Consider the following 26,769-nt stretch of genomic DNA (forward strand, 5'->3'; position numbering starts at 1 on the left):
GACTTAACTCAAGTTGCCAGTCGAATTTAGATGTGGCAGTCAAAAGACTCTTTTTGAGTGAATCACTCTTGTGCACACTTGCTGCTTTAGAATCAAGTTTAAATATGCAAAGCTAATCTAGGATTAAGTTAGCTTTCACTTCGTTGTTTATGTATACAAGTTTATTAATTACAGACCAGAATATTGATATAGTTTCTCAAACTAATAATAATCATGTGTTTCTTAAAAGAAATTGACTAGCTCATTAAAGTTACCACATTGGGTTTAAATCTTGTAAAGTTAGTTTAGAAGACTTAATTATACCCTTATCTGACTTTATTTATAAGCTAAAATTTGATAAATGTGTATTTTAGTGGTGAAGTATCATGAGTTTTTTTTTTTTATTAAATAAAAGTTATATAAACAGAATTCATTATTATGAAATTAAAATTAAAGGCTGTGACCATTTATAAATACTTGAATACTTGAAAAATACATTTAAAATATCAATAAATTGGATAACATCTCGAATATTGTCATATTGAAAATTGTATTGTTTCAAATGATAACCGCAAGGTAGATAAATCCAATCTAGTACGTGAATTTAAAATAAATAAATCACCATTGAGTTCATTGAAATCCTTTCAATGCCTGTCAAATGTCCCCGATAGACATGCGAACGAATGCAATTCTCGCTTATTTTGAAAACAAATTAAACACGCTGCATTTGACAACTGTAACAAATACGCAAAGAGGTGTGAAAAACGAGCAGCCGCCACAAAAGGAAAAGCAATAGTAATAGCGAAAAAAACACACACACACACAACAGCAACAGCAACAGCAACAGCAACTGTGAAATGAAATCACAGAAAATTAGTTGTAATTGAATTGTTGGCTACTTTGCATGCGTTTTGCTCTAATCGCCTTAAAGCACCAAGAGCATGGCCGGAACTTGTTGATAAGTGGCGACCCGAGAGCGACGCGACAGGTGATCAACACATTGACATCGACATCGACTCGACATCGACAGCGACATCGACATCGACGAGTTCAAGGAACATGGACGAGGCTTGTCTGGTCTGGGGCGGTTCTATTCTATCACATCGTACTGCTCGTATTGCCGCGATGACAAACAAACAAACAAATATTTGACGTTTTAGTCTAATTAAATTAGCCAGAACGTCGCGGCGGCGTTCTGCCCTCGGGAAATGGTATAAATTTCTGTGTTGCTGCCTCGCCGCAACCGCAAAGCGTGCAAAATTCGCAAGTGGCGCGCGCGGAACTCGGACATTGTATAAAAGTGCGGCAAGCGAAACGCTTCGGTGTATTTACACACTTGGCAAATAAATAATAGTTGTGTAAATAATGAAATAATGAAACAATATAGCAAAATAAAATATGCATTTATAAATTGTGAACAAAACTCGGGTGCGCCTTAGCGTATGCAATACAAAAGTTACCAACCACAATAATTTTTAGCACTGAGCCACATGAAATTTCGACGTCCATTGTGTGGCCAAGCTGAACAATTGCACACGTTTTTATGTGCCAGAATGCAAGAAGTAAGTGGCTTAAAAGTCCATGCAACCAAGTGAATTATGTAGCCCCTACATGTGGTAGAGAGAGAGAGAGAGAGTGAAAGAGAAAAAGGAATTAAAAGAGCTGCCAACAAAGCTGCTGCCGGTCATTGTACTCAAGCATTGAATGTGTCTTTAGTTCTGTCTATGAGCGTGTATGTGTATTCGCATCTTGTGGCATTCAGACGACTGCTGCGATTGTGCCGCGTATATCCACTGACTACCAACTAAGCTGTATTGTGCCAAAGGTGTCATAGAAGAACTACATTAATTCGACGGCGACAAAATGTTTTTGAGTTCTTTAACTAAGGTATTTTAAATATCGAAATTGGCTTCTAATTATGAAGTGCAATTCTATTCCATTACTCATCATTACATCTAGCTATTTGCTTAGCAAATGCTACAAACTTAATTCTCCCTAATACCATAGTTCCATTGTTGATGACTAATTACTTAACAAGGCAGCTTGACAACCTGTCCTGACAATAAAATTGAACCCTTAGCCGTCCACCTTCAACGACCATAAAACCATATATACATCACCTTAAAGCTTTTATCGGTTCCACTTCCAGATAAATCCAAATTTATAGTCGCATTTTGTGTGTTCAGAAAAAGAAACAAATGAAAAACTAGCGTCAAAAGTATACCACTTATAGATACCCCTTATTTGGCGGTGCATATTAAGAGTTAATTAAGAGTAATTTATAAGTCATATCATGACCAATGAATAAAAAACTCAAACTCCATAGTTTACTTATTGAATTACTCCAAATAATTTAATAATTCAAAGATGCCATCGACACTTTATTGGCTACAGAGTATTCATATGTTGTATGAGAAACTCGTAAAAGTTGCACTTATAATTCTATTAACTTGATTAAACAATACAGTTGTTGGCTTTTGTCTGTTGTACACAATGCAAAGCGTCCTCGCTGTTGGTTCATGCGGAAGTTCAGTTTTTTATAAGCTTGCAAAATATGCATATGCATTTTTTTATGAAACTGCAAACTGTGAAAAACGCAAAAGCAAATTCCAGACCCATAAAAAAATATATATAAATTCGACTTTTTTGCTACTGCGTATATTTAAACATTAATTGGCTGGCAATTGGAAAAATCAACAAGTAGTTTAATTGATGGAAATTTGAGATATATAAATATTTATTCAAAATGTGTGTATTTTAAAGTCTGAAATAATAGAAATTATATATTCTAAGATAATGAACAAAACACTCTAATAATATCAAACACTATCGATGAGCGCTTAATACATTATTATTCAATTAATAAACAAACAATCAATCAACTGAAATGAAATTACAAAAGCTAAAGGAAAATATCTGTGAATAGATTGAAAGTGCAAAAAGCAAAAATGAAAAAATTTGTAAACAAAAGCAAATTCATGTATTTCAAGATTTTACAAATTTGCTTATTAGTTTTTGTGCGCTGGTGAATGCAAAAAGCATTGTGAAAACATACCTGAATATAACAATGAATATATAATACTCGAGTTTATTATTTCAAATTAAAGAAAATGTAGAATTAAACAAAAAATATAGCCATGGATAGTGATTGTCAAATTACATTTTATATAAAACCAAAATAATAATTTTAATAACTAAAAAATATACAAATATTATATTTTCGGTTGATTGTGAACAATGAAAATCACGAACACTTTGCAGAAATGACAAAATATTCATGAAATAATTACTTTAATGTACTTGTAGCTTAAAGTTGAGGAAAATTAATACGTATAATGTTTTTGCGCTCAAAAGAGCTAAAGTGCAAAAGGGATGGATGAAATAAAAATAAATTAAAATTATAAACAGCTTAAGGGACAACTTTGAACAGACGCTAACCACAAAACCCCAAAAACCATAAACCAAGACAAAAACCAAACTGAACACATGCGAGTGTTATGCTAGAAGCAGCAATAACAACAAAAGAGCAGTTACAACAACAAAGACTCGTATGAAGAGCATCAACAAAGCATAATAGTGTCCAACAAAAAAGGCGAATTACTTCAAAGTAGCATTCACAGGGGCTTAGAGTTTTGAGTTTCTGGTTTAGCTTTCGAGTTCATATACTCATATCTGGGTGAATGTGTGTGTGTGTGTGTGTGTGTGAATGCATGTGGCAGTGTGTGTGTGTATTTGTGTAGCCTAAGCTGGCACGTTGACAAGCAGCTGCAAAAAGAAGTTGCAATAAATGAACTGTAGTGTTAAGCGAGCTTTAAAACTTTGCCGACAACACAGACACAGACACACACGAAATTACAAGTAGCTTTTTGTTAAGTGAATTGCACACTCACACTTACAGACATAGAGGACACACAACTACACTCAGAAAATAATAAACATGGGTCGCAAGAAAAGGCAGCCAATGGGCGTAAGTACTGAACACAAGTTGATAAACTACACTCATACGAAAGTAGATACAAGCTACAAGCTACTAGCTACAAGCCATAAGATACAAGATACAAGTATCTGCCAGCTTTGCATTTGCACCAAATTGAAAATAACGCATACGCTGCGATGCGTTGCGTTGCGTTGAATTAGCTGCTTATACTACCGACAATTGGCTTAAACACTCCAAGCGGCACATTTCATTTCCATGCCATTTAAGTGTTGCTGATAAAGCAACCGCTCAGCCAGCCAAGCATCCAACACTTTGCACTTAATTTTCCCCTATATGTTTATGTTTATTTTCTTATTTTGTTGTTTCTTATTTTTTTTTTATTTATTTGTTAACCACCTGCGTGTATTTGCACAAACTGACACTCGTTTTTTTTTGTTCCTCAATGAACGTGTCGTGGCACAGTTGCCGCCTGGTGGCACCAATGCCGCTGGTGGTGTTCCTAAAACTGTGGGCGGCTGTTGTGTGCCGCTGGGATTACCTCAACCATTGCTGCTCGAGGAGAAGAAATTTCTGCTGGCTGTGGAGCGTGGCGATATACCGAATGTGCGCAGGTGAGTCCTATGCCAGCCATGACGTTGTGTTTTCGTTTTTCGTATCGTTTTTTGCCTGCCAAATTTGCGCCTTTTTTTATACTTTAAATGGTGCGTCAAGGGACACGCAGGTGTCGATGGCCCGTAACCGTATCCGTATCCGTGTCCGTATGCATATTCGTATCCCTCTTCTGCGATATGTGTGTTGTTGTTTGTTGCCCGCTCAGGAAACGCATAAATCCCATCAACACGCTTACGGTGCTCGGCGTGAGTGTTTGCTTTGGGTGGTTTCAATTATTTGCATAGCCGTCAGAATGGGTGTCTTAGGGATGAGGATTGTGGAGATGGGCGGACGGACGGATGGGCGGGGATATTTTATATGCCGCTTAATAAGCAATATGCGGCAACGAGTTCCTTTCGCAAGTTTAACGCCGTTTTCAAGCACATTTTAATAAATTTACAATTAATGTAACATGAATTTTTGATTACATTTGGAAGTGGAGCAAAATACTTACATAATATTCATACGAAATTTGTAGACTACCTAAAAAGTTATTGCGATCAATTTACTGGTTTAATATAAATTGACAAATAATTTTAAAGTACTTAAAATCGTGAATAGCCGAATTAAATTACAGCTTTGACCATATCTAAATAATGCCAGATTTTCTTAAACCAAGTATGAAAACACTTATTTTTTTATTTTTTAGATTTTTATTATTGAAATACAAAATTACATTCTTTAGATGTAAAAAGCGAAATTAACTTATTCGGAATTCTTTTCTTACGTCTCGAATTGAACATCATTTTAATCTACAACCTCGAACAAAGTTAAGGTGGTAACTGAGGTACGAGCATAAAAGCTTGTTAGTTGAAATTAGTTGAAATGCTATATTCATTTTATATATCTCGTTTAATCAACTATTTGTATCATACATTTATTTGTAGCTTCAAGAGTTGTACTAGATGTTATTCAAAATAAAACACTCTGTTTTTAACAATCATCAATTGTATTGAACATTTAATAGTATTCTTAATTGTATGCGTACGAGTAGTATTACATTTGAAAATCTGTCTTTGACACTCTTGGAAAATTTGAAAGCAGTAAAAAGTGTAAAAATAATTAAGCCTCTGAGGGGGAAACACCCAGATAATTCTGAACAGGGGCTTCACTTCTGTGTCTCTGTAGATGTGTACTCGCTGCTTTTGCTGTTGCCTAATTGATAGTTTGTGTTTCTTTAGATTTTTAAATTGATGAAACGATAGGGATTATAGCTTTTCATCTCATCCAATGTGTAACGATAATGCGGCTTTATTGGTTCTTCTTCTGAACCAAATGAGTCTTCTTCCTCCTCCTCGCGTCGCACACGAATGCCCTTTAAATGACAGGCGCGCCGATAAAGCTCTTCCTCGCGATCCTTGTAGAACTGCCAGGAGATGCGGCTATATGCCGGCATCCGATTGTATCCGGTGCCTGCAGCATGCGGGGCCCCAAACCAATTGCCACTACCCAGCTTGACTGTTTGAGTTTCTTTAAGGAAAATACATATACATATATATGTATATATGTGGAATCTGCTTAAAAAAGCCCACTTACCCTTGTTCTTTTGTGCTAGTTTGATGACCAAGCCTTGATCTTTAGTAGCGTCCATATTTTAAAGTTTTGGAAATGATTTACGAATAATTTTATTGCCAAATGGGTAGTTTTATTCGGCGTTATCTTCAATATATATTTGTTCTTTTTATTAGAATTTTTTACAACAATTTATGTTGACGAACAATTGTAAAATGATGTATTCACTTCTTGTTGTCAGCCAACTAAAATGATTTTATGACAGCGTCAGTCAAAAGGCGACTTGATGTCACTCAGTGTCACATTGAAGAAGAAGTGTTGCAAAATGCGCTTAAGCTCTTTACTTGCTCAACACTGGTTCTCTATTTTAAATCTTGAATTTCAGTTAAATATTATTTTCCTTCAATTAAATTATTTATGTAATTTTTGTATTCGATTGATTGGGAAACTTTTTTTTCGGGTTCCGCTCCCCAAAACGCATCTAATTAAAAACTTCGAGCAGAAGTTTTCATTGAAAGCGAATAAAAGAAAAGCAAAAGTTCAATAATTTGATGAATTTGCCTTTAATTACATTGCCAAGCCCAGTCCAACAAAGTGTGTGTGTATGTGTGTGGGTGTTTTCCAGAATACTGCAAAAGGCGTTGCGACAGCAGCACATCAATATCAATTGCATGGATCCATTGGGTCGACGTGCTCTCACTGTGGCTATTGACAACGAGAATCTGGAGATGGTCGAACTGTTGGTTATCATGGGTGTCGAGACAAAGGATGCCTTACTGCATGCCATCAATGCGGAGTTTGTCGAGGCCGTTGAGCTGCTTCTCGAACACGAGGAACTCATCTTCAAGGAGGGCGAGCCCTACGTAAGTAATTCCCACCAACATCCCCAACTATTTGTACTTATGTTGCACTCAGCTAATTTGTGGCACACATCGAGTGGTTGGGCTTTAAGCACATCTCGAGCTTCATAGCTTCAGCTTCAGCCTCGACTGAAGCTAACACGATTTTAATCAGTTTTGTGTGGCCTCGTTAAGCACGTACATGACAGACGCTCGAGTGATTGGGAGTGTGCGATAAGCGGACAACGCTTCCGTCTTCCCAATTTTATACCCTATATCCTATAAGGATTCCTATTGAGGTCGATAAACAAAAACAATACCCTTTATAAATCGGAATTAATAATATCACATCAGATAATAAAAATAATTAATTTAATTCTTCAGTGTTGACTGAACTTCATAACCTCGTATGTTGTTTTCAATGCTTGCCATAGTTATTAAATAAAACAAAAGGAATAAGAATGAAGCTTTATTTACTTAATTCTGAACAGTAATACTTTAGGGTATTCCTTCTATGCGCTTTGCTGTTGCCTTCTTATGGCAAATATAGTTGTATGAGCTGGTGGCAATGGCACCTCCGGTTGCTGTCTCATATTTATGCACACGAGCACGCTTCATTAGGCAGCCATTGGACTCAATTGAAGCGTGAAAATTACAATTGTAACGCATATGCAATAAAACGCTTAACGCTCAAAAAAAAATAGCATCCAGACATAGTGCGAATAGAGCCAACCAAGTAGTTGATAGTCTATACGATACACTTGACTTAACCTTAACTTGATCCTACGCACAGAGTTGGCAGACTGTGGACATAAACACAGCCATGTTTGCACCGGACGTAACGCCTCTAATGCTGGCTGCGCACAAGAACAACTTTGAGATACTGCGCATTCTTCTCGACCGAGGTGCCGCAGTCCCTGTGCCACACGATATACGGTAAGTTCAAGATGACTTTAATCTGGAACGTATTTTTTTTATCTAACATCTAAATGTAACATTAACTGCCGAGACGATACAGCCGTGCTCATCTTTCTGTTAATCTGCCTATATGTCCGTCTGTGGCAATACTTGTTACTGTCTATCAAATCGAAAACAAAATAAATGGAATAAATAAAGCGAAATGTTAAACCTTAAGTCTTAAACCTTAAGTCTTAAACCTTAAGTCTTTAAAGTATACCTTCATGCCAAATATATCTACATAGCTTTTGGTTTATTAGAGGTTTATGGGTATATTAATTCGGTATATTTAATCGAAATTATCGTTTTCGCATTGTTTTTATTTTATAACTTGCTGCTTATCCATCTCAGCTGCGGTTGCGAAGAATGCGTGCGTCTTATGGCGGAGGATTCACTGCGGCATTCTCTCTCGCGCGTTAATATCTATCGAGCTTTATGCAGTCCCTCGCTCATTTGCCTCACCTCTAACGATCCCATTCTCACGGCGTTCCAATTGTCGTGGGATTTGCGCAATCTGGCACTCACCGAACAGGAATGCAAGTCAGAGTACATGGAATTGAGGCGACAATGCCAGAAGTTTGCATGCTCACTGTTGGATCAAACGCGCTCCTCTAATGAGCTGGCCATCATCTTGAACTACGATCCCACTATATCGACCTATGAGCCAGGGGATCGCATGAGTTTAACACGTCTTGTTCAGGCCATATCATACAAGCAAAAGACGGTAAGTTGGCAGATATTCTACAAATTTAATTTTGTTTATAAACACAACTGAATTTCGGTGAACGGCATCAACTGAAATCAATAAAACAGACTATAGAGGGGACAAATGTAAAGGACATTCTTAAGCATTAGATACATTTGTATCCTCTGTGTCAATTGAATAAGTGGTTGAAAAACAATATCATTATTTCAAGTTATTTTGTGATCTCAAAGATAAATCATCATAAAAATATTACGTGTACGTAGCTGGTATTTCCACAAGGTGCTGAGGTAAGCATTCGCCTACGTTTAGTAAAAATAAGGAAAAGCGACCCATTAAGCTTGGTTGAGTGTAAGTGAATCGCGTTAACAAGTATTTTATTATTAATAAAGAAATACCGGTAAAATTGCTTTCACTTTTGCGGAATTGTTGAGCAATGTAAAACAATGAATCAGAGAATTCTTCATTTCGTTTGTGTTCTGACTTCGCTTTCACTGCTGTGTTTCAGTTTGTGGCCCACTCCAATATTCAACAATTGCTGTCATCGATTTGGTACGAAGGACTGCCAGGATTCCGGCGGAAGGGCATAGTGGACAGATTCATTTGCATAGCTCAGGTGGCGCTGATGTTTCCACTCTACTGTTTCATCTACATGTTTGCGCCAAATTGTCGGACGGGCCAATTGATGCGAAAACCATTTATGAAATTCCTCATACATGCCTCTTCCTATGTGTTCTTTTTGTGTAAGTAGAGGGAGAGAACTGTGCAGACTGTGTGGACTAACAGCAAACAGTTTAAGTTAGAATAACAACTCGCAAAGATGCAGTATCCTCTCTGCCTCTGTCTGTGTGTTTGTGTCCTGTTATGAGTTCATATCCTTTACGTTTACATTGCAGTTATCCTCATATTGGTCTCCCAGCGTGCGGATGATGATTTTGTTCGCCTGTTGGGCACAGCCAGCATGAAGGCTGAGCTGGTGGAACAGGAGCAGCGTCAGCGTGGCCAGACGCCAAGCAAACTGGAGCTGCTTGTCGTCCTCTATGTCATTGGGTTCATGTGGGAGGAGGTGCAGGAGATATTTGCTGTTGGGTTGCGAAGTTACTTGCGTAACATGTGGAACTTTATCGATTTTTTGCGCAACAGTCTCTACGTGAGTGTCATGTGTTTGCGGTAAGTTCAGGTTCAGCTGCAAACAGCGCAATCACTCGCTTGCATCTCACTTTCTCTCCTCCCACCTCTCGCCTCTCTCCTCCTTCCGCTCCGCAGTGCATTTGCCTACATACAGCAGGCAACGGAAATAGCCAAGGATCCACAGATGGCCTACATACCCCGAGAGAAGTGGAACGACTTTGACCCCCAGCTCATTGCCGAGGGCCTCTTTGCGGCGGCGAATGTCTTCTCTGCCCTCAAGCTGGTGCATTTGTTCAGCATTAATCCGCATCTGGGTCCATTACAAATCTCTCTTGGCCGCATGGTCATTGACATTGTCAAATTCTTCTTTATCTATACGTTGGTGCTCTTTGCCTTTGCCTGCGGCCTCAACCAGCTTCTCTGGTATTTTGCGGCGCTCGAGAAGAGCAAATGCTATTCCCTGGCCGGAGGTGAGGCGGATTGGGCTGGCCACGGTGATTCCTGCATGAAATGGCGACGCTTTGGCAAGTAAGTCCAGTCATCTAACTAATTATCGAAGTCAGTCTGTCTGTACTCAGTTTGCTTGTAGTTTATTTGAGTCCTCACAATCGCTGTTTTGGGCCAGCTTTGGCATGATTGACCTGGAAGACTTTGAGCTGACCGGCATCAAGTCGTATACTCGTTTTTGGGGCTTACTCATGTTTGGCTCGTACAGCGTCATCAATGTGATTGTTTTGCTGAACCTTCTGATAGCCATGATGTCCAATTCCTATGCCATGATTGATGTAAGTCATTTACTCATTGGTAGCCCACACACAAGTAAATGATTTTTGGCTTTTGTCAATTACCAGGAGCACTCGGATACCGAGTGGAAGTTTGCCAGAACTAAACTCTGGATGAGTTTCTTTGAGGATAGCTCAACCCTGCCACCGCCTTTCAATGTGCTGCCGTCGGTGAAGTGGGTGATTCGAATGTTCCGAAAGTCTAGCAAATCCATTGATCGACAGCGCTCCAAGGTAAGTTAAATCATCGGTCTATTGCTCATATTGAAACTTTATTTTTTTTCTTGTGTCCAATAGAAACGTCAGGAGCAGGAGCAGTACAACAAATATGACAACATTATGCGCTCCCTAGTCTGGCGCTATGTGGCTGCCATGCACCGTAAGTTTGAGCACAATCCCGTCACCGAGGACGACATCAATGAGGTGAAGAGCGAGATCAGTACAATGCGCTATGAGATGCTTGAAATCTTTGAAAACAGTGGATTGGATGTGTCCTCAGCCAACAAGAAGGAGAAACGTAAGCTGTGGAACGTGAGTTTAAAAATGGTTTTTCATGCAAATATATTTTTGGTAGATCCTCGACCAGTACTATATCAATAACCGTCGTCGCATGCAGACGTGTATTTATTGTGCTCCGGGAAAAAATATTCAATAAGATCACATAAGTGCAGTGACTGGTTTAAAAAAATCTACAATATCGCGAAAAGACGCTCTTTGCGATGAAATCGCTAATGTTTATATTGATTGATTAATTAATTAATATAAATCATAACAATTAAAACTCTTATTAATCAATCTCGATTACAATGAGTCAAAACGACATTCGTGCACAACGTCACCGTGAGCAAGACGAGAGACGGCTCTCACAACAACGAAACAACGCGTACTTCTCTTTTAAAGCGACCGAATATAATGCAAGCTCTGATCAAGTGCGGTCAATTACCCCCAACTCGACCGAATTCTTAAACGTAGAGAGTAATAGAGCGCGCTCATGCTCTCCCTCGCTACCATCGATGTCTCTGCAGCCTAAGAGCGCAGTAACCAGCACCGCAATTTCGCTGACAACGTCAACCGTAACAACAACAACAACCGCAACTGTATCGACAGCGCGTTTAACGACATCATCAGCTAGCAGCGCAAACATTACTACGTCTGTCGCTGCGCTGCCCGAAAAAGAACAAAAACAATGAACCTATTAAGCCGGCTGTGCAGACTGGTATGGATCGCTACATTCAAATTAAAAAGAAAGATGAGCCCTCTAAATTCTCAACGCAAAATAACCCGTGGCAATGCTAGCCTAGCTGCAATAGAAACGGACATGAACTCGAACCGATTCAAAATCTTGGCAGACGCCTATGAGGTTGAGGCGGCCGAATCTACTGAAGTCGAGAAAAGGAAGCCTAAGCCTCCGCCTATTTATATACGAGAAAAAAGTTCCAATGTTCTCGTCAACAAAATTATTGAGCTTATTGGCAAGGATAACTTCCACATAATACCCCTTGTAAAGGGCAACATTCACGAAACAAAAGTTCAAATGAAGTCTGAAGATAATTACAGAGTATTATCGAAATATCTTACCGATAATAAAAAGAACTTTTACACGTATCAGCTTAAAAGCAGCAAGGGTTTGCAAGTCGTACTCAAGGGTATAGAATCTGAAGTAACGCCTGCAGAGATAACAAAGGCACTACAAGAGAAGGGATTTAGCGCAAAGACAGTCTTCAATATCCTTAACAGGGATAGAAAGCCGCAGCCACTCTTTAAGGTTGAGCTCGAGCCAGACAATAAGCCCCTGAAGAAATACGAAGTGCACCCTATATACAATCTTCAGTTCCTGCTGCATCGCCGAATTACAGTTGAGGAACCGCACAAACGCAATGGTCCGGTACAATGTGCGAACTGCCAAGAATATGGTCATACAAGGTCATACTGTAAACTGCGCCCGGTGTGTGTAGTTTGTGGAGAGCTTCATGACTCCGCACACTGCCCAGCGAGCAAAGATGACTGCAACTCGAAAAGTGCGGCAACTGCGGTGGCAATCACACTGCTAACTATAGAGGTTGCCCAGTTTATAAGGATCTGAAAAGCCGCATTCATCAAAAGGAATTACCGCCCGCACCCAAAATAAAACGTTGAAAGTCTCCAGATCAAACCCTGAAGTCTTCTTCTCGACTGCAGCCAGATCCTCACTAGGACCTATTAACTCTGACAAAAGTGTGACATACGCAAGCGCTTTAAAATCAGGACCGGCTATCCCTGCCTCAAAAGTTCATTTCTGCAATCAGCATACCAAGAACCAAACATGGCTCAGCAACATCAATCGCCGGAGCAGTCAAAAGCAACTTCGAAGCTATGATATGCAGCTTACAACAAAGCCTTACAGAATTTATGTCATTTATGCGCACAACTATGCAAGATTTAATGCGAAACCAAAATCTATTGATTGAAATGCTGGTTTCACAACAATCCAAATAATGACTCCCTACGGATCTCTACGTGGAACGCTAACGGCGTTTCACAGCATAAACTTGAGTTAGCTCAATTCCTACTCGACAATCAAATCGACGTAATGCTGCTTTCAGAAACACACCTTACAAACAAATACAATTTTCATCTTCGAGGATATACTTTCTACGGAACAAATCATCCAGACGGTAAAGCACATGGTGGGACTGGAATTCTAATCAGAAGCCGTATTAAGCACTACTATCATAACAAATTTGCTAAAACTACCTACAGGCCACATCTATAAATATAAAACTAAATACCGGCAACGAACTTACACTAGCCGCCGTATACTGCCCCCTCGCTTCACTATAGCTGAAGATGAGTTTATGCAGTTTTTCAACTCACTAGGAGACCACTTCATAGCAGCAGGAGACTACAATGCCAAGCACACACACTGGGGATCTCGTCTCGTGACTCCAAAAGGAAAGCAGCTCTACAATGCCATTATCAACGCCAAGAACAAGCTCGACTATGTATCTCCTGGCACACCAACATACTGGCCGGCAGACCCAAAGAAACTGCCCGATTTAATAGACTTTGCGATTACCAAAAACATTCCAAAAATCTGATAAGCGCCGAATGCCTTTCGGATCTTTCATCTGACCACTCGCCTATACTGTTTATTCTACTCCGGCATCCAGGAACATTGGAACAATCACTAAAATTGACCTCACAGAAAACTAATTGGATTAAGTACAGAAAGTATATAAGCTCACACATTGAGCTAAGTCCCCATCTCAATAATGAAGCCGACGTAGACAGCTTTGTTAATTCACTGGAGTCTGTACTTGTCTCTGCAGCCCAAGCTTCAACACCTCAAACCATAAATACACAAAGCAATCGAAAGAAGACAAATCTACAAATCGAGCAGCTCGTCCTCGAAAAGCGACGCTTACGTCGAGAGTGGCAATTCCACAGATCGCCATCTTCTAAGCAACGTTTAAGACATGCCTCACGTGAACTTACTAAAGCTCTACAGCAAGAAGAAGCATATGTCCAACGCCACTACATAGAGCAATTGTGTACTTCTAGTACGAAAAACTCACTATGGAGAGCTCACCCTACTCTGAGCTCACCGAAAGAAGCCGTGATGCCTATAAGAAATCCCACAGGAGGCTGGGCGCGTAGCGATGCAGACAGAGCCAGCACGTTTGCCAACCACCTTAAAAATGTATTCCAACCAAATCCTGCCACGAGTGCGTTTACTCTGCCGACTTTATCAAATGAGCCTCAGCTTCAACGTGAGCCAATCGAATTTCGCCCAAATGAAATCGTTAGCATCATCAAAAATCAACTGAATCCGAAAAAATCCCCGGGATGCGACCTCATAACTCCCAAAATGATCATCGAGCTCCCATATTGCGCCGTTTGCACTATCACCCAGCTTTTCAACACCATCGCAAAACTTGGCTACTATCCAATGAGATGGAAGAAGTCAATTATAATAATGATAGCAAAGCCGGGAAAAGACCACACAGTCCCCACGTCGTATAGACCTATAAGCCTACTTTCATGCTTATCTAAACTCTTTGAAAAATGCGTTTTGATTCGGATAAACACGTACCTAAGACTCCAGGAAGGAATCCCGTCACATCAATTTGGGTTTCGTGAAAAGCACGGAACAATTGAGCAGGTCAACCGGATAACATCAGAAATTCGGAACGCGTTCGAAAAACGAGAGTACTGTACTGCCATATTTTTAGATGTCTCTCAAGCATTTGACAGAGTCTGGCTAGAAGGTCTAATGTACAAGATCAAGACAATGCTCCCCAGCAACACCCATAAGCTTTTAGAGTCTTACCTTTACGACAGAAAATTTGTTGTGAGATGCAACTCTGCTATATCTGATGTTTTCACTGTTGGAGCTGGAGTTCCTCAAGGTAGTGTGCTAGGGCCAACACTATACGTCCTCTACACAGCAGACATCCCGACAAGCACACGAATAACAACATCTACGTTTGCTGATGATACAGCTATTCTTAGCCGCTCAAAATGCCCGAGGCAAGCAACTGCGCAGCTAGCTCTTCATATGGTCGATGTTGAAAAATGGCTATCAGATTGGCGAATTAGAGTGAACGAACAAAAATGCAAGCACGTTACATTCACCCTGAACAGACAAAACTGCCCGCCGCTAACGTTAAACAACACTCCACTCCCGCAAGCAAACGAAGTGACATATCTAGGAGTACACCTCGACAGAAGACTCACATGGCGCCGGCACATTGAAGCCAAAAGAACACACCTAAAGCTAAAAGCCAGCAGCCTTCATTGGCTTATCAACGCTCGGTCTCCCCTTAGCCTTGAATATAAAGTCCTGCTGTATAACTCGGTACTAAAACCTATATGGATGTACGGCTCCCAATTATGGGGGAGTGCCAGCAATAGTAATATTGACATAGTCCAGCGAGCTCAGTCGAAGATCTTGAGAACCATCACCGGGGCACCGTGGTACGTTCGCAACGAAAACATACAACGCGACTTAAACATCCTACCAGTCAAAGAAGTGATCGCAGAACAGAAGGAAAAGTACTTTACCAAGCTACTGTTGCACCCTAACCACCTGGCGAGAGGTCTAACAAGGTTGAGCAACCAATCACGTCTTCGTCGTAATGACTTACCTACCCAGCGACCGACCTGAGGGACGCGCAACCAGAATGCAGTTTTAACACACTGTTAGCTAAATTTTAATGTTAAGATTCGTAAACTTATTGTTAGTCTCAAAATCTAGAGAAGATTCAATAAATAAAAGCAAAGTCCTCAAAAAAAAAAAAAAAAAAATCCTCGACCAAGACGCATGAAAGTTTGGGAGCGACGTTTAATGAAGGGCTTCCAGGTGGCACCAGTACAAACCAGCAGTGAAACGGATCTCTTGAGCAATGTGAATGGAGATGGAGAAATGCACGAAGTCAAAGTGGAAGCGATTCCCTCAAAGCCGGCGAAGGAAACCGCTCGCGAGCGTTTCCAGCGCGTGGCACGAACTGTTCTGCTGCAGTCGAGCACCCACAAGTGGAATATGGTGCTGCAGGGTGCAATGCCCAACTCACAAATTGGACGCAGCACCAAAACACAACGCAAGAGTCTCCAGAATCTGGGCAAAGCAATTGAAGAAGCCAAGAAGTATGTAAAGCTTTTGAATTAGTCAATACTGACTATATTATTATTTATCATTTCTGAAAAAAAATTACTGCAGCTGTTAAGTTTTACTTGGTTTGGTTGATAATGTGGTATATTTTGTTATCCATGGTATATTTTTAATGCTAGTATACCGAATACAGTTTTTCCTTCATTTTAGAATTGGTATATTTATATGGTATATTTTAACGATAATATCGCCATTTTAATGTTTTATATTACAAATGGATATCAGATATTAAACACTCCAGATTGTAGCTTTTTTACTTGTTTTTTTGTTTAGTTAAAAGTATCATATGGGTAATTCCATGGCGAAATTTGTCCCGTGCGAGACCTTTAACAGTGCACTGCAGTGAGAATAACATAAACTGAAACAATTTTAAAAATAAGTGAATGTTATTCTTAAAGCTCTAGATAAGCACTATATTTAGAGCTTAGATTAATTTAGGAACTTGATCTGTTTTCGATAAAATATATAATTTCGTTCATTTTTTGGTTTTGCGTACGAATTGGTTAATTTTTGCAATTATCACAACAGAAAACAAATCAGAAAGAAAATTCCAAAAACCATTCTTAGCTCTAATTAAAGTACTTATCTAGAGCTATAAAAATAAACTTTTCTTATTCTTAAAATTCTTTCAGTTTATGTTATTTTCAATGTAAAGAGTCTCGCACGGGACAAATTTCGTCATGGAATTACTCATATGTTATGTCTATTTCCCTGCAGCGTTTTTATCGTTGAAATATACCAAATTAATGTACCAAAAATAGTGAAATATACAGAAATCGATATTTGATATAAATATTAACATACATACTACTTTTTATATTCAAAATATACGATAGACCAAGCAAAGCAATTAAGACCCGAAAGCTTCAGCCATATGATATATGTGAATTATTAAATTTTAAGTTTTTTTTATTTAATTTCAAAAATTATATTTTCAGGCTTATATTACTGAATCCCGGTTGTGCCTCGGGCCGTGAGTCGCCTATACGGATTGAGTTTGAGGACGAGAAGACCAGCACGCTGCTGGATCTGCTCAATCAGATCAGCGAGGAAATCAACGTTTGTGAGAAGCCCCGCAACAAAACGCATTGGCGTCCACCATTGAAGTCGGTGCCTGGCCGCGCCATGGCGGCCAACAACGAATGGTCTCGATCGAACACTGCCCCCGAGTTGCAGCTGGCCAGGAAGTTGACGCCGGCGCCAAGGCCCGCAAATAGTCGCACACGCGAGCTTCCACTATGCCCCAGCAAACTGGTCACGGCGGCTGCAACATCCATCAGAAAGACGGCGCCGGTCGCGCCCCAACCACCAGCCATAGCTTACAACTCGAATAAGAAAACCACAACGACACCATTTTCCGTAGAGCTGGCGTTGGCCAGACGCCAAGGCGCCGTTAACGCTTCGCATGGCATGCCGAGCGGCAATTCAAATGCTTTCGATATACATGTTGTGGATTTGGACGAGAGAAACCAAAGTGGCCAGCCCTTGGATAAGGATAACATATCAGATGTTAGCTCCATTCTTAGCATGAGTCCCAAGCGGCCAAATCATTAAATGCGCTTCTGGCGTGGACTCTTGTGATAAGCCTTAACAGGTTTTGCCTTACTTATTGTACTTCCACTCATCGTGTTGCCATTGGCAAAAGTGCGTATTCTTGCAAATACCTATTATACATGGAAATACAATAAAATTATACATCAACAAATTGAACTCGAAATTGTTTTTTTCTGCCTATATTCATTTAATACTGTTATTATTTATTCACACGTAATTCCCAGGCACAGAATGAATACTTCAAAATTGATTGGATAATTGACTTTTCAATTGCCAAGGCTTATGTCAGATACTCTTACAGTTATGAATTTTAATAGCTTTGCAAAGTAATTTAATATGGTGAATACTTATTTCAGATTAAATCGAAAAATGGTAGTAAATTTATATACTATATTTATTTCCGAGCATAAAGAAAAATTTTAATGTAACTAGAAAAATGATTTTTAAATCTTTAACAATGCTGAGCATAACACTTTTGTTTCATTCTAAACCTTTATTGCTGAATAACATGTTCTAGGTAGATTTTTGTTTTGCCTTAAGATACTATCGACTTGAGTTTCAACAATTTCATTTTCTCTAGAGCTAAATTTTTCTTGAGACCAGTGGTTAACCAGTAGGTTCATATGGATCAGATTGTAAATACTCTGTATATTCGGAAGTAATTCAAAGTATAATTCGTTAGTCTGTATGTTAACTTTAGAAATGGTTTTTGCAATCTGCTTTGTTATTTGCAATCAATTTTAGATTTAGCTAACTTTTCTATGGCTTTCTGAGCAATTGTGACACATTCAATGGATAACATAATGTATCAAATTGAATTTCTCAGTTAATATACTCTCTTCGGGCACAATACTTGTGGCTAATAGGCCTAGCAATATAGCCATTTACATAGAGTCACAATATCGCGTGGAGAGGAGACCTGGGGGAAGCTGCAGACGACAGAGGAAACGCATGTCGAGCATGGTGACCCTTCCGGCTGGTTGGTTTTATGCGTCTGCCAGCTGGAGACGCAAACGTGCGTAAATTCTTAAGCTGGAAGCATTAAAAGCAATAAAGACACAAACATAAACAAGTCGCCATCGACGTTTGTTAGCTAAACGCTGCTCTTAGCGGGAGCCTGCCATGTCCTCGGGCTATTGGCGAATAAAGTTCAAGTAAAAAGAAAATTACAAATTCAATTTGATATCATATCAATTGATTTTGTGATACATCTTCTTTGTATGTGCGTGTGTCGTTGTCGTTGTTGCCGCTGACAAGTTGCTGATGTCTTGGCTTCGGTTGGATTTGGGTTTCGTTTGGCTTTCTTCTTCTCGCTTTTTGTTGGCCCCATCCTCGAGAGGTTCCATGGGATTTGCTGCGCCTGGCATTTGATTTTGATGACGCGTGGCACTTTTGAAATTTATGCGCTACTCTAAACATACTTTGTATGCGCCCAATGCGACGGAGAACATGATGAACGGCTCCATGAAGTCGTGCTACGTGTGTGTACTCACTCTACTAGTATGGCTGAAATTTGAGGCTTTTAGCTGATTCGGACTGTCATAAGAGGATAAGCAAAGGTATTTTGAGCACGCACCACAAAAACAGGAAGGCAACAACCAACAACAACAAAAAAAGGTATATTCTTAGTATAAATTGAGACGAAAATGAACCCAGCATATAATAAGTATGTTAATATGATTTGATTACTCGCAATAGATAACAACGAGAATTTGGTAATGAGCTTTAAACAGAATCAAAGATTAAAGCGAACTCTCTAAGCAATTTTGACGGGCTATTTTGGCTGTCGTCAAATCGCGTGACAAATCTTGCTGTCAGCTCGCAGCTTCAATGCGAATCGGCTAGGCAGACAGAAGGCCCATAAATACTTGTGTATACTACACAAAGTGTCATAAACTATTAGCAGCACTGTCGACTTGCCAGAACAGAACACTGTGTCCTCAACAGTTGCCACATGCGGCACTAACACAGCATGACACTTATTGCCAGACACCATAGGGGAGAGAAGACAGAGGCTGATGCGAGATGTCTGGTATGCCAAGCACGTCGTTGAAACATCTATCAAATTTCCCCAATATAATAATGATGTTAGCGCTGTTAGCTGTTAACTGTTAGCATAGAAAAGTGTAGACAGGAATTTGCAAAAATTCGATTTATTTACATTTTCCATTTGCCATTTAGGAGTAGAGAGTAGACAACAGGATTACCAGATAAATTTACATTATGCGTGTTGTCTGTTTACTATTTAGTGTTAGTTAATATTACGTTTATCATACATATGGTTAAGCATTTTAATTTTATTTGGTTTACGGCTCTAGAATAAACTCTAATAGGAGTGTCCTTCATATACATATACGGCAAGGAGTCGAATCAATCGCTGGCCAACTTCAGTCGCACCGCAATCCGTTTGCATTTCCACATCAGCTGCGTCTCCAGTATGCTAAAGGACATGGCCACAAGGACGAGGCCGAGCAACAGATAGGCACAGCATGCGTACAGCTGAAGTTCAGGGCCATTAAAGCTGCGAGACGGCACGAAATCACCATAGCCAATTGTCGAAAGTGTGACAAAGCAAAAGTAGGCGCCATCCACAAGTGACCAGTTCTCCCAGAGGGCAAATACGACTGTGCCCACACAGATGTAGCACATCAGAATGAGCAGGACCAGACTGATGGGCACCTGACGCTGAAACTCATACTCATCATCCTCATCATCCAGCTCGTGATGGTCGAGACACTCCTGTGAGTCAGCCACGCTGCTTCTGCTTCTGCTGTGCTTCAGCTTCTTCAGCACAAACTGCTCGCTGCCGTGCTGCATATACTCTTCATCGTCCGAAGTTTCCGTGTTGGCTGTGGCATCGTACAGCTCCGTGGCATGCTTCTGGCATCGACGAGTCAGCAGCATTGTCTTGCGGTTGAGCGGCTGGAGAGTGTGGCGATGAAATGAGGCAGCCGTCGCATTAAGCAGACCGCGTGCCGGATTACTAGCCCCAGATCCAGAGTTCGACTTCTCGGCCAGAGGCAGCTCGTGGGGCAGACTTAATGGGCTGCAACCGGAGCTGGCTATCAATGGGACACGCGAGGGCGTGCCATGTGGGCAGTTGCTGTTAAAGATACAAGAAAAGCGAGAAGAAGAGTTGTGGAATCGTTTAATAAATATTTACACAGTGGCTGCCCATAAAACTGAATCAATTAAATATATATAAGAAGCCAGTCCCCAAACCCCAAAACCTCAAAGCAAACAGCCACAAGCCGTAAAAAAAAGAGCAATACCCAGGCACGTGTGCCTGCGGCACTGGCCAATCAATAAGACATCAAAAATGGTATGTGTTCGTCATGCATGACGTATGCGTTATGTTATTGCGTATACGTTTGTTGTCTGGCTTTTGTTTCCACTAGACAGCAACTTGGCTGGGAAATACGACTAAGAATGATAGCTGTGAGACAAATAACTTAAACGGTGATGAGAAGGTGATTGCCATAGGGAGTTAATGCTTTAGTTTTCAGCATAAAGTCAGCTTTGATAAGCTTGCCTTTTCTCAATATTTATACTTTAAAATTTAAACTTTTGATCCTTTCGGTCTAAATTATGGCAACTGATATGCCCGATGAGAAATTTCTATGGAACGTTTTTCAGAGTGTCGATAAGGACAAAAGTGGTTATATTTCAGCTAACGAGCTTCAAGAGGCTCTCTCCAATGGCACTTGGTCAGCTTTTAATTCAGAGACAATTCGATTGATCATCGGCATGTTTGATCGAGAGAATCGAGGAAGTGTTTCATTTCGTGATTTTGGAGCTTTATGGAAATATATAACTGAGTGGCGAAATTGTTTTTTTACCTTTGATAAAAACAATTCGGGCAATATTGACAATAATGAATTGAAATCGGCACTTTCGGCATTTGGTTATCGTCTGTCTGATCCATTAATTCAAATATTACTGCACAAATTCGATCGTTTTGGCCAGGGAAATATTCTTTTCGATGACTTCATACAATGTTGTATTGTTCTGCAGACATTGACTTCTGCGTTCAAGTTTTACGATACCGATATGAAAGGCATCATCACAATTGACTACGATCAGTTCTTAAGAATGGTATTTTCTTTAAAAATATAACTAAAAATTATAATAATATTAAACATTGAAAAATCTATTTATATTGATGGTTTTCTCACTGAAGTTATAACTTAAAATTTATACAAAAAATTATATACAATGCATTCCAATATGTACTAATAAAAATTGTATTTTCACTAAAGATATAACTCAAAAATAATAAGAAATAAATCAAATTAAAATAATCAAGTGATACACTCAAGAAATTTGGTAATGAACGGTATTTCCACTAAAGATATAACTCAAATTTGAAATATATATTAAATGAACCAATTGTAAATTACAAAATTTATTTATAAGGATAGTATTTTCACTAAGATATAATTTATGCTTGACACAAGATAAAGAGGATTATAAAAATGTGTTTACAATAATTGTATTTTCGCTTAAGGTATATTTAAAATTGACCTCTTATTGTATAAGAAATATATAATCAAGATATTAGAAAGAGTATTAAAATAAAATAGTGTACTCATATGATATATTTTTTCGAAAAAGTTGAAAGTGAACTTGCTATGAAAATATCTAAATGTTGTTACACTCATCCCATGCATTCAAAAAGGTTGTGAAGCCAATGCTAATGCATGTTGCTGCCGGTCAGTGGAAAAGCCACTTGAGTTGCGCTCGACAGTGGCTCTCAAGAGTACTCGGTCAAATCAATTTGCGGTACGTTTATTGAACTTGTCTGTGCTGTGCTGTGCTGATGACCTGCAGGCAGCAGCAACGAGCTGTCTGTAGTCGCCTCGACCAGGGCTGCTTCGACTTCGACTCGGCTCTGTTCTGACTGTCGACCGTCGACCGTCGAATGGCAGCCACTTCGACTTGCACTTAATGTGCGATTGGCCGGCAGCTCAGTAAACTACAAGGAACAGCATACTTGAGAGGCTCTCCAGAGGCCTTGTGGCAGTCAACAGTTTTGATTTGGAGGGCACGTTGGCAACTTTGGACGAGGGCAATGCTTAAAGGCGCTCATATTTAAGTTAACTTTAAGAAGGCGCTAAACCAGAGTAGAGTAAGGAAAACAGACACGAAGAACGCAGGGCGTGTGAAACACAATTCGTATGAAATTAATTGACCTGATTCAGTTTGCAGCTCAGCTTACAATTAATTACATGCTGTGGGTGTACTTGTATGTGGTTGGCGAGGCACTGAAATTGAAGAAGCTTCCCTGTCGTGCCAGGCGGACGCCAGAGGGCGCCACAAGCGCGTGCACAGGTTCACTGTCAAAATTAATTACCAGCTGCTGGATTTTATTAAATAAAATGCGCAAAATGTATAAAAACACCACACACACAAACGCAGAGACTCGTGGAAAAAAAAACCGAAAAATCAGAAACGAAGCCTCGGGCTGAAAATGCCACTTGCCACAGACGCGGCCGCAAATGTTTGGCTACGACTGTTGGGGCATGAGGCATAGAGGGATTGAGAGCGCGAGAAGTAAAAGAGAGATGAGAGAGAAATATACACGTAGAGGGGCAGAGAAAGAACGAGCGAGCAAGAGTCAGTTGCAATATGCAAGCAAATTCTGAAGTGTTGATTTAAAGTACGGTCGACGTGCAGAAAGTTTGTTTATGAAATGAAATTAACAATTTGGCTTTTTTGGTTTTACTATAAAGGCCACTTGGTGAGAAGAGTTGGCTCCCCCTACTTGACGTGGCTGGATTAAAATAAAATTACTCGCATGTTGATCTAAAACAAATACCAATAGCAAAAATATTTTTTCCTCAAAATCAAATGTAAAAAACTTAAAAAAAAAAGCTTTTTACGGGAGTTAATAATAAAATGGGGCAGTTGCAAGGATATAACATGCAATGTGTTATGTGCATGAAATATGTAATGATTGTGAAATTTATGGAGGGAGCATAAAATATTTACTGAGTGTTTCAATAATTGAAAACATAAAAAATGAGTGCAGGGTGACATTCTTACTAATTTTATATCGATATATTTAGTTTTTAAAATTTTTTTAATTTACATTCATATTTCAAAAAGTCACTTCTAGTGTTGATCACACAGAAGTAGCTCTTTATTACGGATTCTTGATTTCTTCCGTTATGACTTTTTAGTTGATGTTTTGATTATTGCCAATGTTATGAAGTGTATAAAGATATAAATGAAGCATATCTACAATTTATTTATTTGAGAAAGTAAATAATAATCACCAAATATTTAGAAAATTTAAACTACAATTTGGTTTTTTTAAATCGTTTGGCAATGCCTCTTTGCATAACAAAAACTTAGCTTATGTGTTGGATAGTGTTTACAAATTAAATAACTAAATAAATTAAATTAATTTATTACAAAATATGGAAATTTAAGAATTTAAAAAGAGTCATTTGTTTAGCGAATTGAAACTAAGAAGTGGGTTTCTTTGGATCTATCTCTGTTTGACTCAAACATTTTCCAATTCACTTTTGAATTATCGATTTTTTAATAGGGGAATACAAAATGTAGTTCGTTGTACGAGTAGTTGGCCAACCAACTGCATATCCAAATGTGGCTGCAGCTCGACCGCAACAAAAACTGCTGACTTAATGCTCATGTAACGAGACCAATTCAGCCTCTTCCCTCTTGGCTGGGCAACTGTGCTCTTTAACAAAATGTACGCACTCACACACACAGATGCTGAAGTACACACTACACATACACACACTCACAGAATGTATACAGAGTACATACCTTGAGCGTTCACGCTCCTGTTCGTCCTCATCCTCCATGATGTCCACATTGCCACTCGAGCTGAGCAGCGCCGACAATGTTGCTGCTGTTGATGTTGTTGTTGTTGGGACTGTTTTTGCCATTGCCGCTGTTGCTGTGGCACGGACACCAAAGCCAACGTCACAGACACCTGCGGCTATAAAACTGTTATCGGGCATTGTTGCTGTTGTTTTAATGCCTGCTGACAGTTGCATGATGCTAGTTGTTGCAGTTGTGCCTGTTGCTGTTATGGCTGCCGCTGCTGATGCCGCTGCTGATGCTGTTGTTGATAATGCATGCGGCAATAAATCATGCCTGCAGGATAAATCACTCGACCCTGCTGCCGTTGTTCCACCCACATTCAGAAGCGGATTGATCTCGTGGGCCAATGGCTGGGTCACGAATTTGGCTCGCCTCACGGCTGCGAAAAAGAATGCAAAAAATACACAATATGTTGATTAAATAATATATGCTATTGAAATAAATTTAAATTAAGTTTCATTTTTGCATTCGGCATAAACTAAGTAAAACAATCCAAAACTTTGTTCTGTTTCACAAATTGGCAAAGCAACTTCCGGCAACTGCTGCACGCCGTTAGAAGTGGGTGTTGCATGTGCCCCAAGGTGGAAATGTACTTATGTGTGTATATATGTATATAGCCACTAACAGTATTTGTTTTTGCATTTACAAAGTTTTGCCACGGCGTAATGCAACAATGTCGTTGTCCTTGTTTTTTCTGCAAAAGGTTTGTTGCGAATTTGCCAGCAAAAGTTTGGCGACTGCTGTCAGAGGGCAAATGTAACAGCTGCCAACAGAGAGGGTATGATTTTGTAGCTTTTGTTCTAGCCAAAAAGGTCCCGCACAGGATGTTGCGGTGCCAAATGATAAACAAACTAAATCAACATATTGTGCTTATATGTATTCTATTTAGGAAGCTCTTAAAATTCTCTGCATCAACGTCTTCAAAATTGATTGATATCAAAAAGTGTTTAATTTTCATATGCATGGCATAAAGTCGAGCTGAAAATACTTCCGAAATTTGCCAGAAAGTTGAAATGCCCGTTTGGCACATCGACTAACTGACCAACTAAAAGAACGGAAGGAAAAGGAAAACCTCGGAAGGAAGCGACTGTAATGGCATCTTTCACTTAAAGTTGCAGCTGCTGACAAAACGCGAGGAGAGTGTTGAGCTCTGGCCACTCCAGGACATGGTCAATTTGAAAATATTTACTTAAACTTGGACAGAGTACAAGCACAGAGAAGTACACATACAGATACATGGACACTCCCACACATTCATTAGACTGTGTTGAATGCATTTTGTAGTTGGCTGCGTGCTATGTCGTGGTTGCCAGCGTGTTGCAACTTTTTGTAGCACGCTAATGGCGTGGTCTACCACAGGGACTGGCACACAGAGACTGCAGCAGGGACAAAGACTGACTCCGAGTGACTGCCTGGCGGGATAATGGGTTGCTTTTTTGTGTCGCAGCTGAAATAATTAACGTGCATATTGAAATTGGAATCGATGCAACTTTATTGACTGCAATTTGCAGCACTTTTCATGTGACACAAAGGGAACGGAGTCGTAAGACAACAACTTCCACGGCAGTTTCTACTTGTGTAAATCTGTCACGTGCTTTTTGCAGAGCGACAACAGAGGAAGAACAAAGTTTAATGAGTTTTGCATGCAGCTGACGCGACACAAAGTACCAGCTTGTGGACATCCTGCTGACGTCTTCTGAGGAAACTGGCAACTGCCAACTGGCAAGCGCCAAGTGTGAACTGCCAAGTCATCATTATCGTCAATAAAACTGTCGCACATGTCTCGACTCGCATCAAGTGCATGTTGTCCTTGGCATGTCCTTGCCGCGACGACATCGTTGAAAGCTTTTAATGTCCCTCCTGCCCTCTCTTCTCCTTCAACCCATAAAGTACAGGCCAAAGTCGCTAAGTATGCCTGCTTAACTCTGACATTTTAACACGCAGCGCCTATTTATGCCAGATGATAATGATGCTTATAATGATAATGATAATGATGACTATGTCATTCACTACAAATTGTTACATAATTGTATGCACACACAAGCTGACAGGCGACCAAAGAGCAAAGGTGCGAATGATTGATTAATATCGATGACACATTTGAGTTGTTGGCGCATACATTTTTGTGGTCGTTCAGCTGTTCTAAAAATAAATAATATTGCCAATTTGTATAATTTAATTTAAAAACACCTATAAAACGTCATCCTAAATTGTCTTGA

The 26,769-nt window shown here is 39.7% G+C and overlaps 4 protein-coding genes across 7 annotated transcripts in view; 2 read left to right on the forward strand and 2 right to left on the reverse strand.

Moving 5' to 3' along the window:
- Positions 1 to 1,231: 1,231 nt before the first annotated feature.
- On the forward strand, positions 1,232 to 17,851 carry LOC133841935 (transient-receptor-potential-like protein). The gene is made up of 14 exons (XM_062274790.1): positions 1,232 to 1,541; positions 3,878 to 3,946; positions 4,379 to 4,527; positions 6,705 to 6,942; positions 7,712 to 7,854; positions 8,227 to 8,599; positions 9,087 to 9,321; positions 9,475 to 9,748; positions 9,845 to 10,237; positions 10,299 to 10,494; positions 10,561 to 10,725; positions 10,789 to 11,009; positions 15,778 to 16,116; positions 17,080 to 17,851. Exons 2-14 carry the CDS (start codon positions 3,917 to 3,919, stop codon positions 17,693 to 17,695), a joined length of 3,372 nt encoding a protein of 1,123 aa, XP_062130774.1. The 5' UTR covers positions 1,232 to 1,541; positions 3,878 to 3,916; the 3' UTR covers positions 17,696 to 17,851.
- LOC133841934 (uncharacterized) lies at positions 5,498 to 6,299 on the reverse strand. The gene is made up of 2 exons (XM_062274789.1): positions 6,104 to 6,299; positions 5,498 to 6,037 (listed from the first exon to the last, which is right to left on the reverse strand). The coding sequence occupies exons 1-2, from the start codon at positions 6,156 to 6,158 to the stop codon at positions 5,745 to 5,747; spliced, it is 348 nt and encodes a 115-aa protein (XP_062130773.1). The 5' UTR covers positions 6,159 to 6,299; the 3' UTR covers positions 5,498 to 5,744.
- A 1,974-nt stretch (positions 17,852 to 19,825) lies between the features above and the next one.
- LOC133845124 (uncharacterized) overlaps positions 19,826 to 26,769 on the reverse strand; it is a 48,170-nt gene continuing 41,226 nt past the window's right edge. For all 4 annotated transcript variants that reach the window (XM_062279491.1, XM_062279490.1, XM_062279488.1 and 1 more), the window contains 2 exons: positions 24,491 to 24,929; positions 19,826 to 20,798 (listed from right to left, as the gene is read on the reverse strand). In XM_062279491.1, coding sequence (XP_062135475.1) covers positions 20,066 to 20,798; positions 24,491 to 24,929 — 1,172 coding nt within the window. In that variant the 3' untranslated portion in view covers positions 19,826 to 20,065. The remainder of the gene's footprint in view (positions 20,799 to 24,490; positions 24,930 to 26,769) is intronic.
- On the forward strand, positions 21,199 to 21,849 carry LOC133845128 (programmed cell death protein 6-like). The gene has a single exon (XM_062279498.1). The coding sequence runs from the start codon at positions 21,284 to 21,286 to the stop codon at positions 21,809 to 21,811; it is 528 nt and encodes a 175-aa protein (XP_062135482.1). The 5' UTR covers positions 21,199 to 21,283; the 3' UTR covers positions 21,812 to 21,849.

Source organism: Drosophila sulfurigaster, chromosome 3 (assembly GCF_023558435.1).
Source record: "Drosophila sulfurigaster albostrigata strain 15112-1811.04 chromosome 3, ASM2355843v2, whole genome shotgun sequence".
Taxonomy (NCBI): domain Eukaryota; kingdom Metazoa; phylum Arthropoda; class Insecta; order Diptera; family Drosophilidae; genus Drosophila; species Drosophila sulfurigaster.

Coding starts and splice junctions, on each gene's coding strand:
- LOC133841935 (XM_062274790.1), top strand. CDS start 3,917: ATGGGTCGCAAGAAAAGGCAGCCAATGGGC. Junction 4,528..6,704: donor GATATACCGAATGTGCGCAG/GTGAGTCCTATG, acceptor GGTGTTTTCCAG/AATACTGCAAAAGGCGTTGC. Junction 11,010..15,777: donor GCCAACAAGAAGGAGAAACG/TAAGCTGTGGAA, acceptor AAAAAAAAAAAA/TCCTCGACCAAGACGCATGA.
- LOC133845128 (XM_062279498.1), top strand. CDS start 21,284: ATGGCAACTGATATGCCCGATGAGAAATTTCTATGGAACGTTTTTCAG.
- LOC133841934 (XM_062274789.1), bottom strand. CDS start 6,158: ATGGACGCTACTAAAGATCAAGGCTTGGTCATCAAACTAGCACAAAAG. Junction 6,038..6,103: donor ACTAGCACAAAAGAACAAGG/GTAAGTGGGCTT, acceptor TTTTCCTTAAAG/AAACTCAAACAGTCAAGCTG.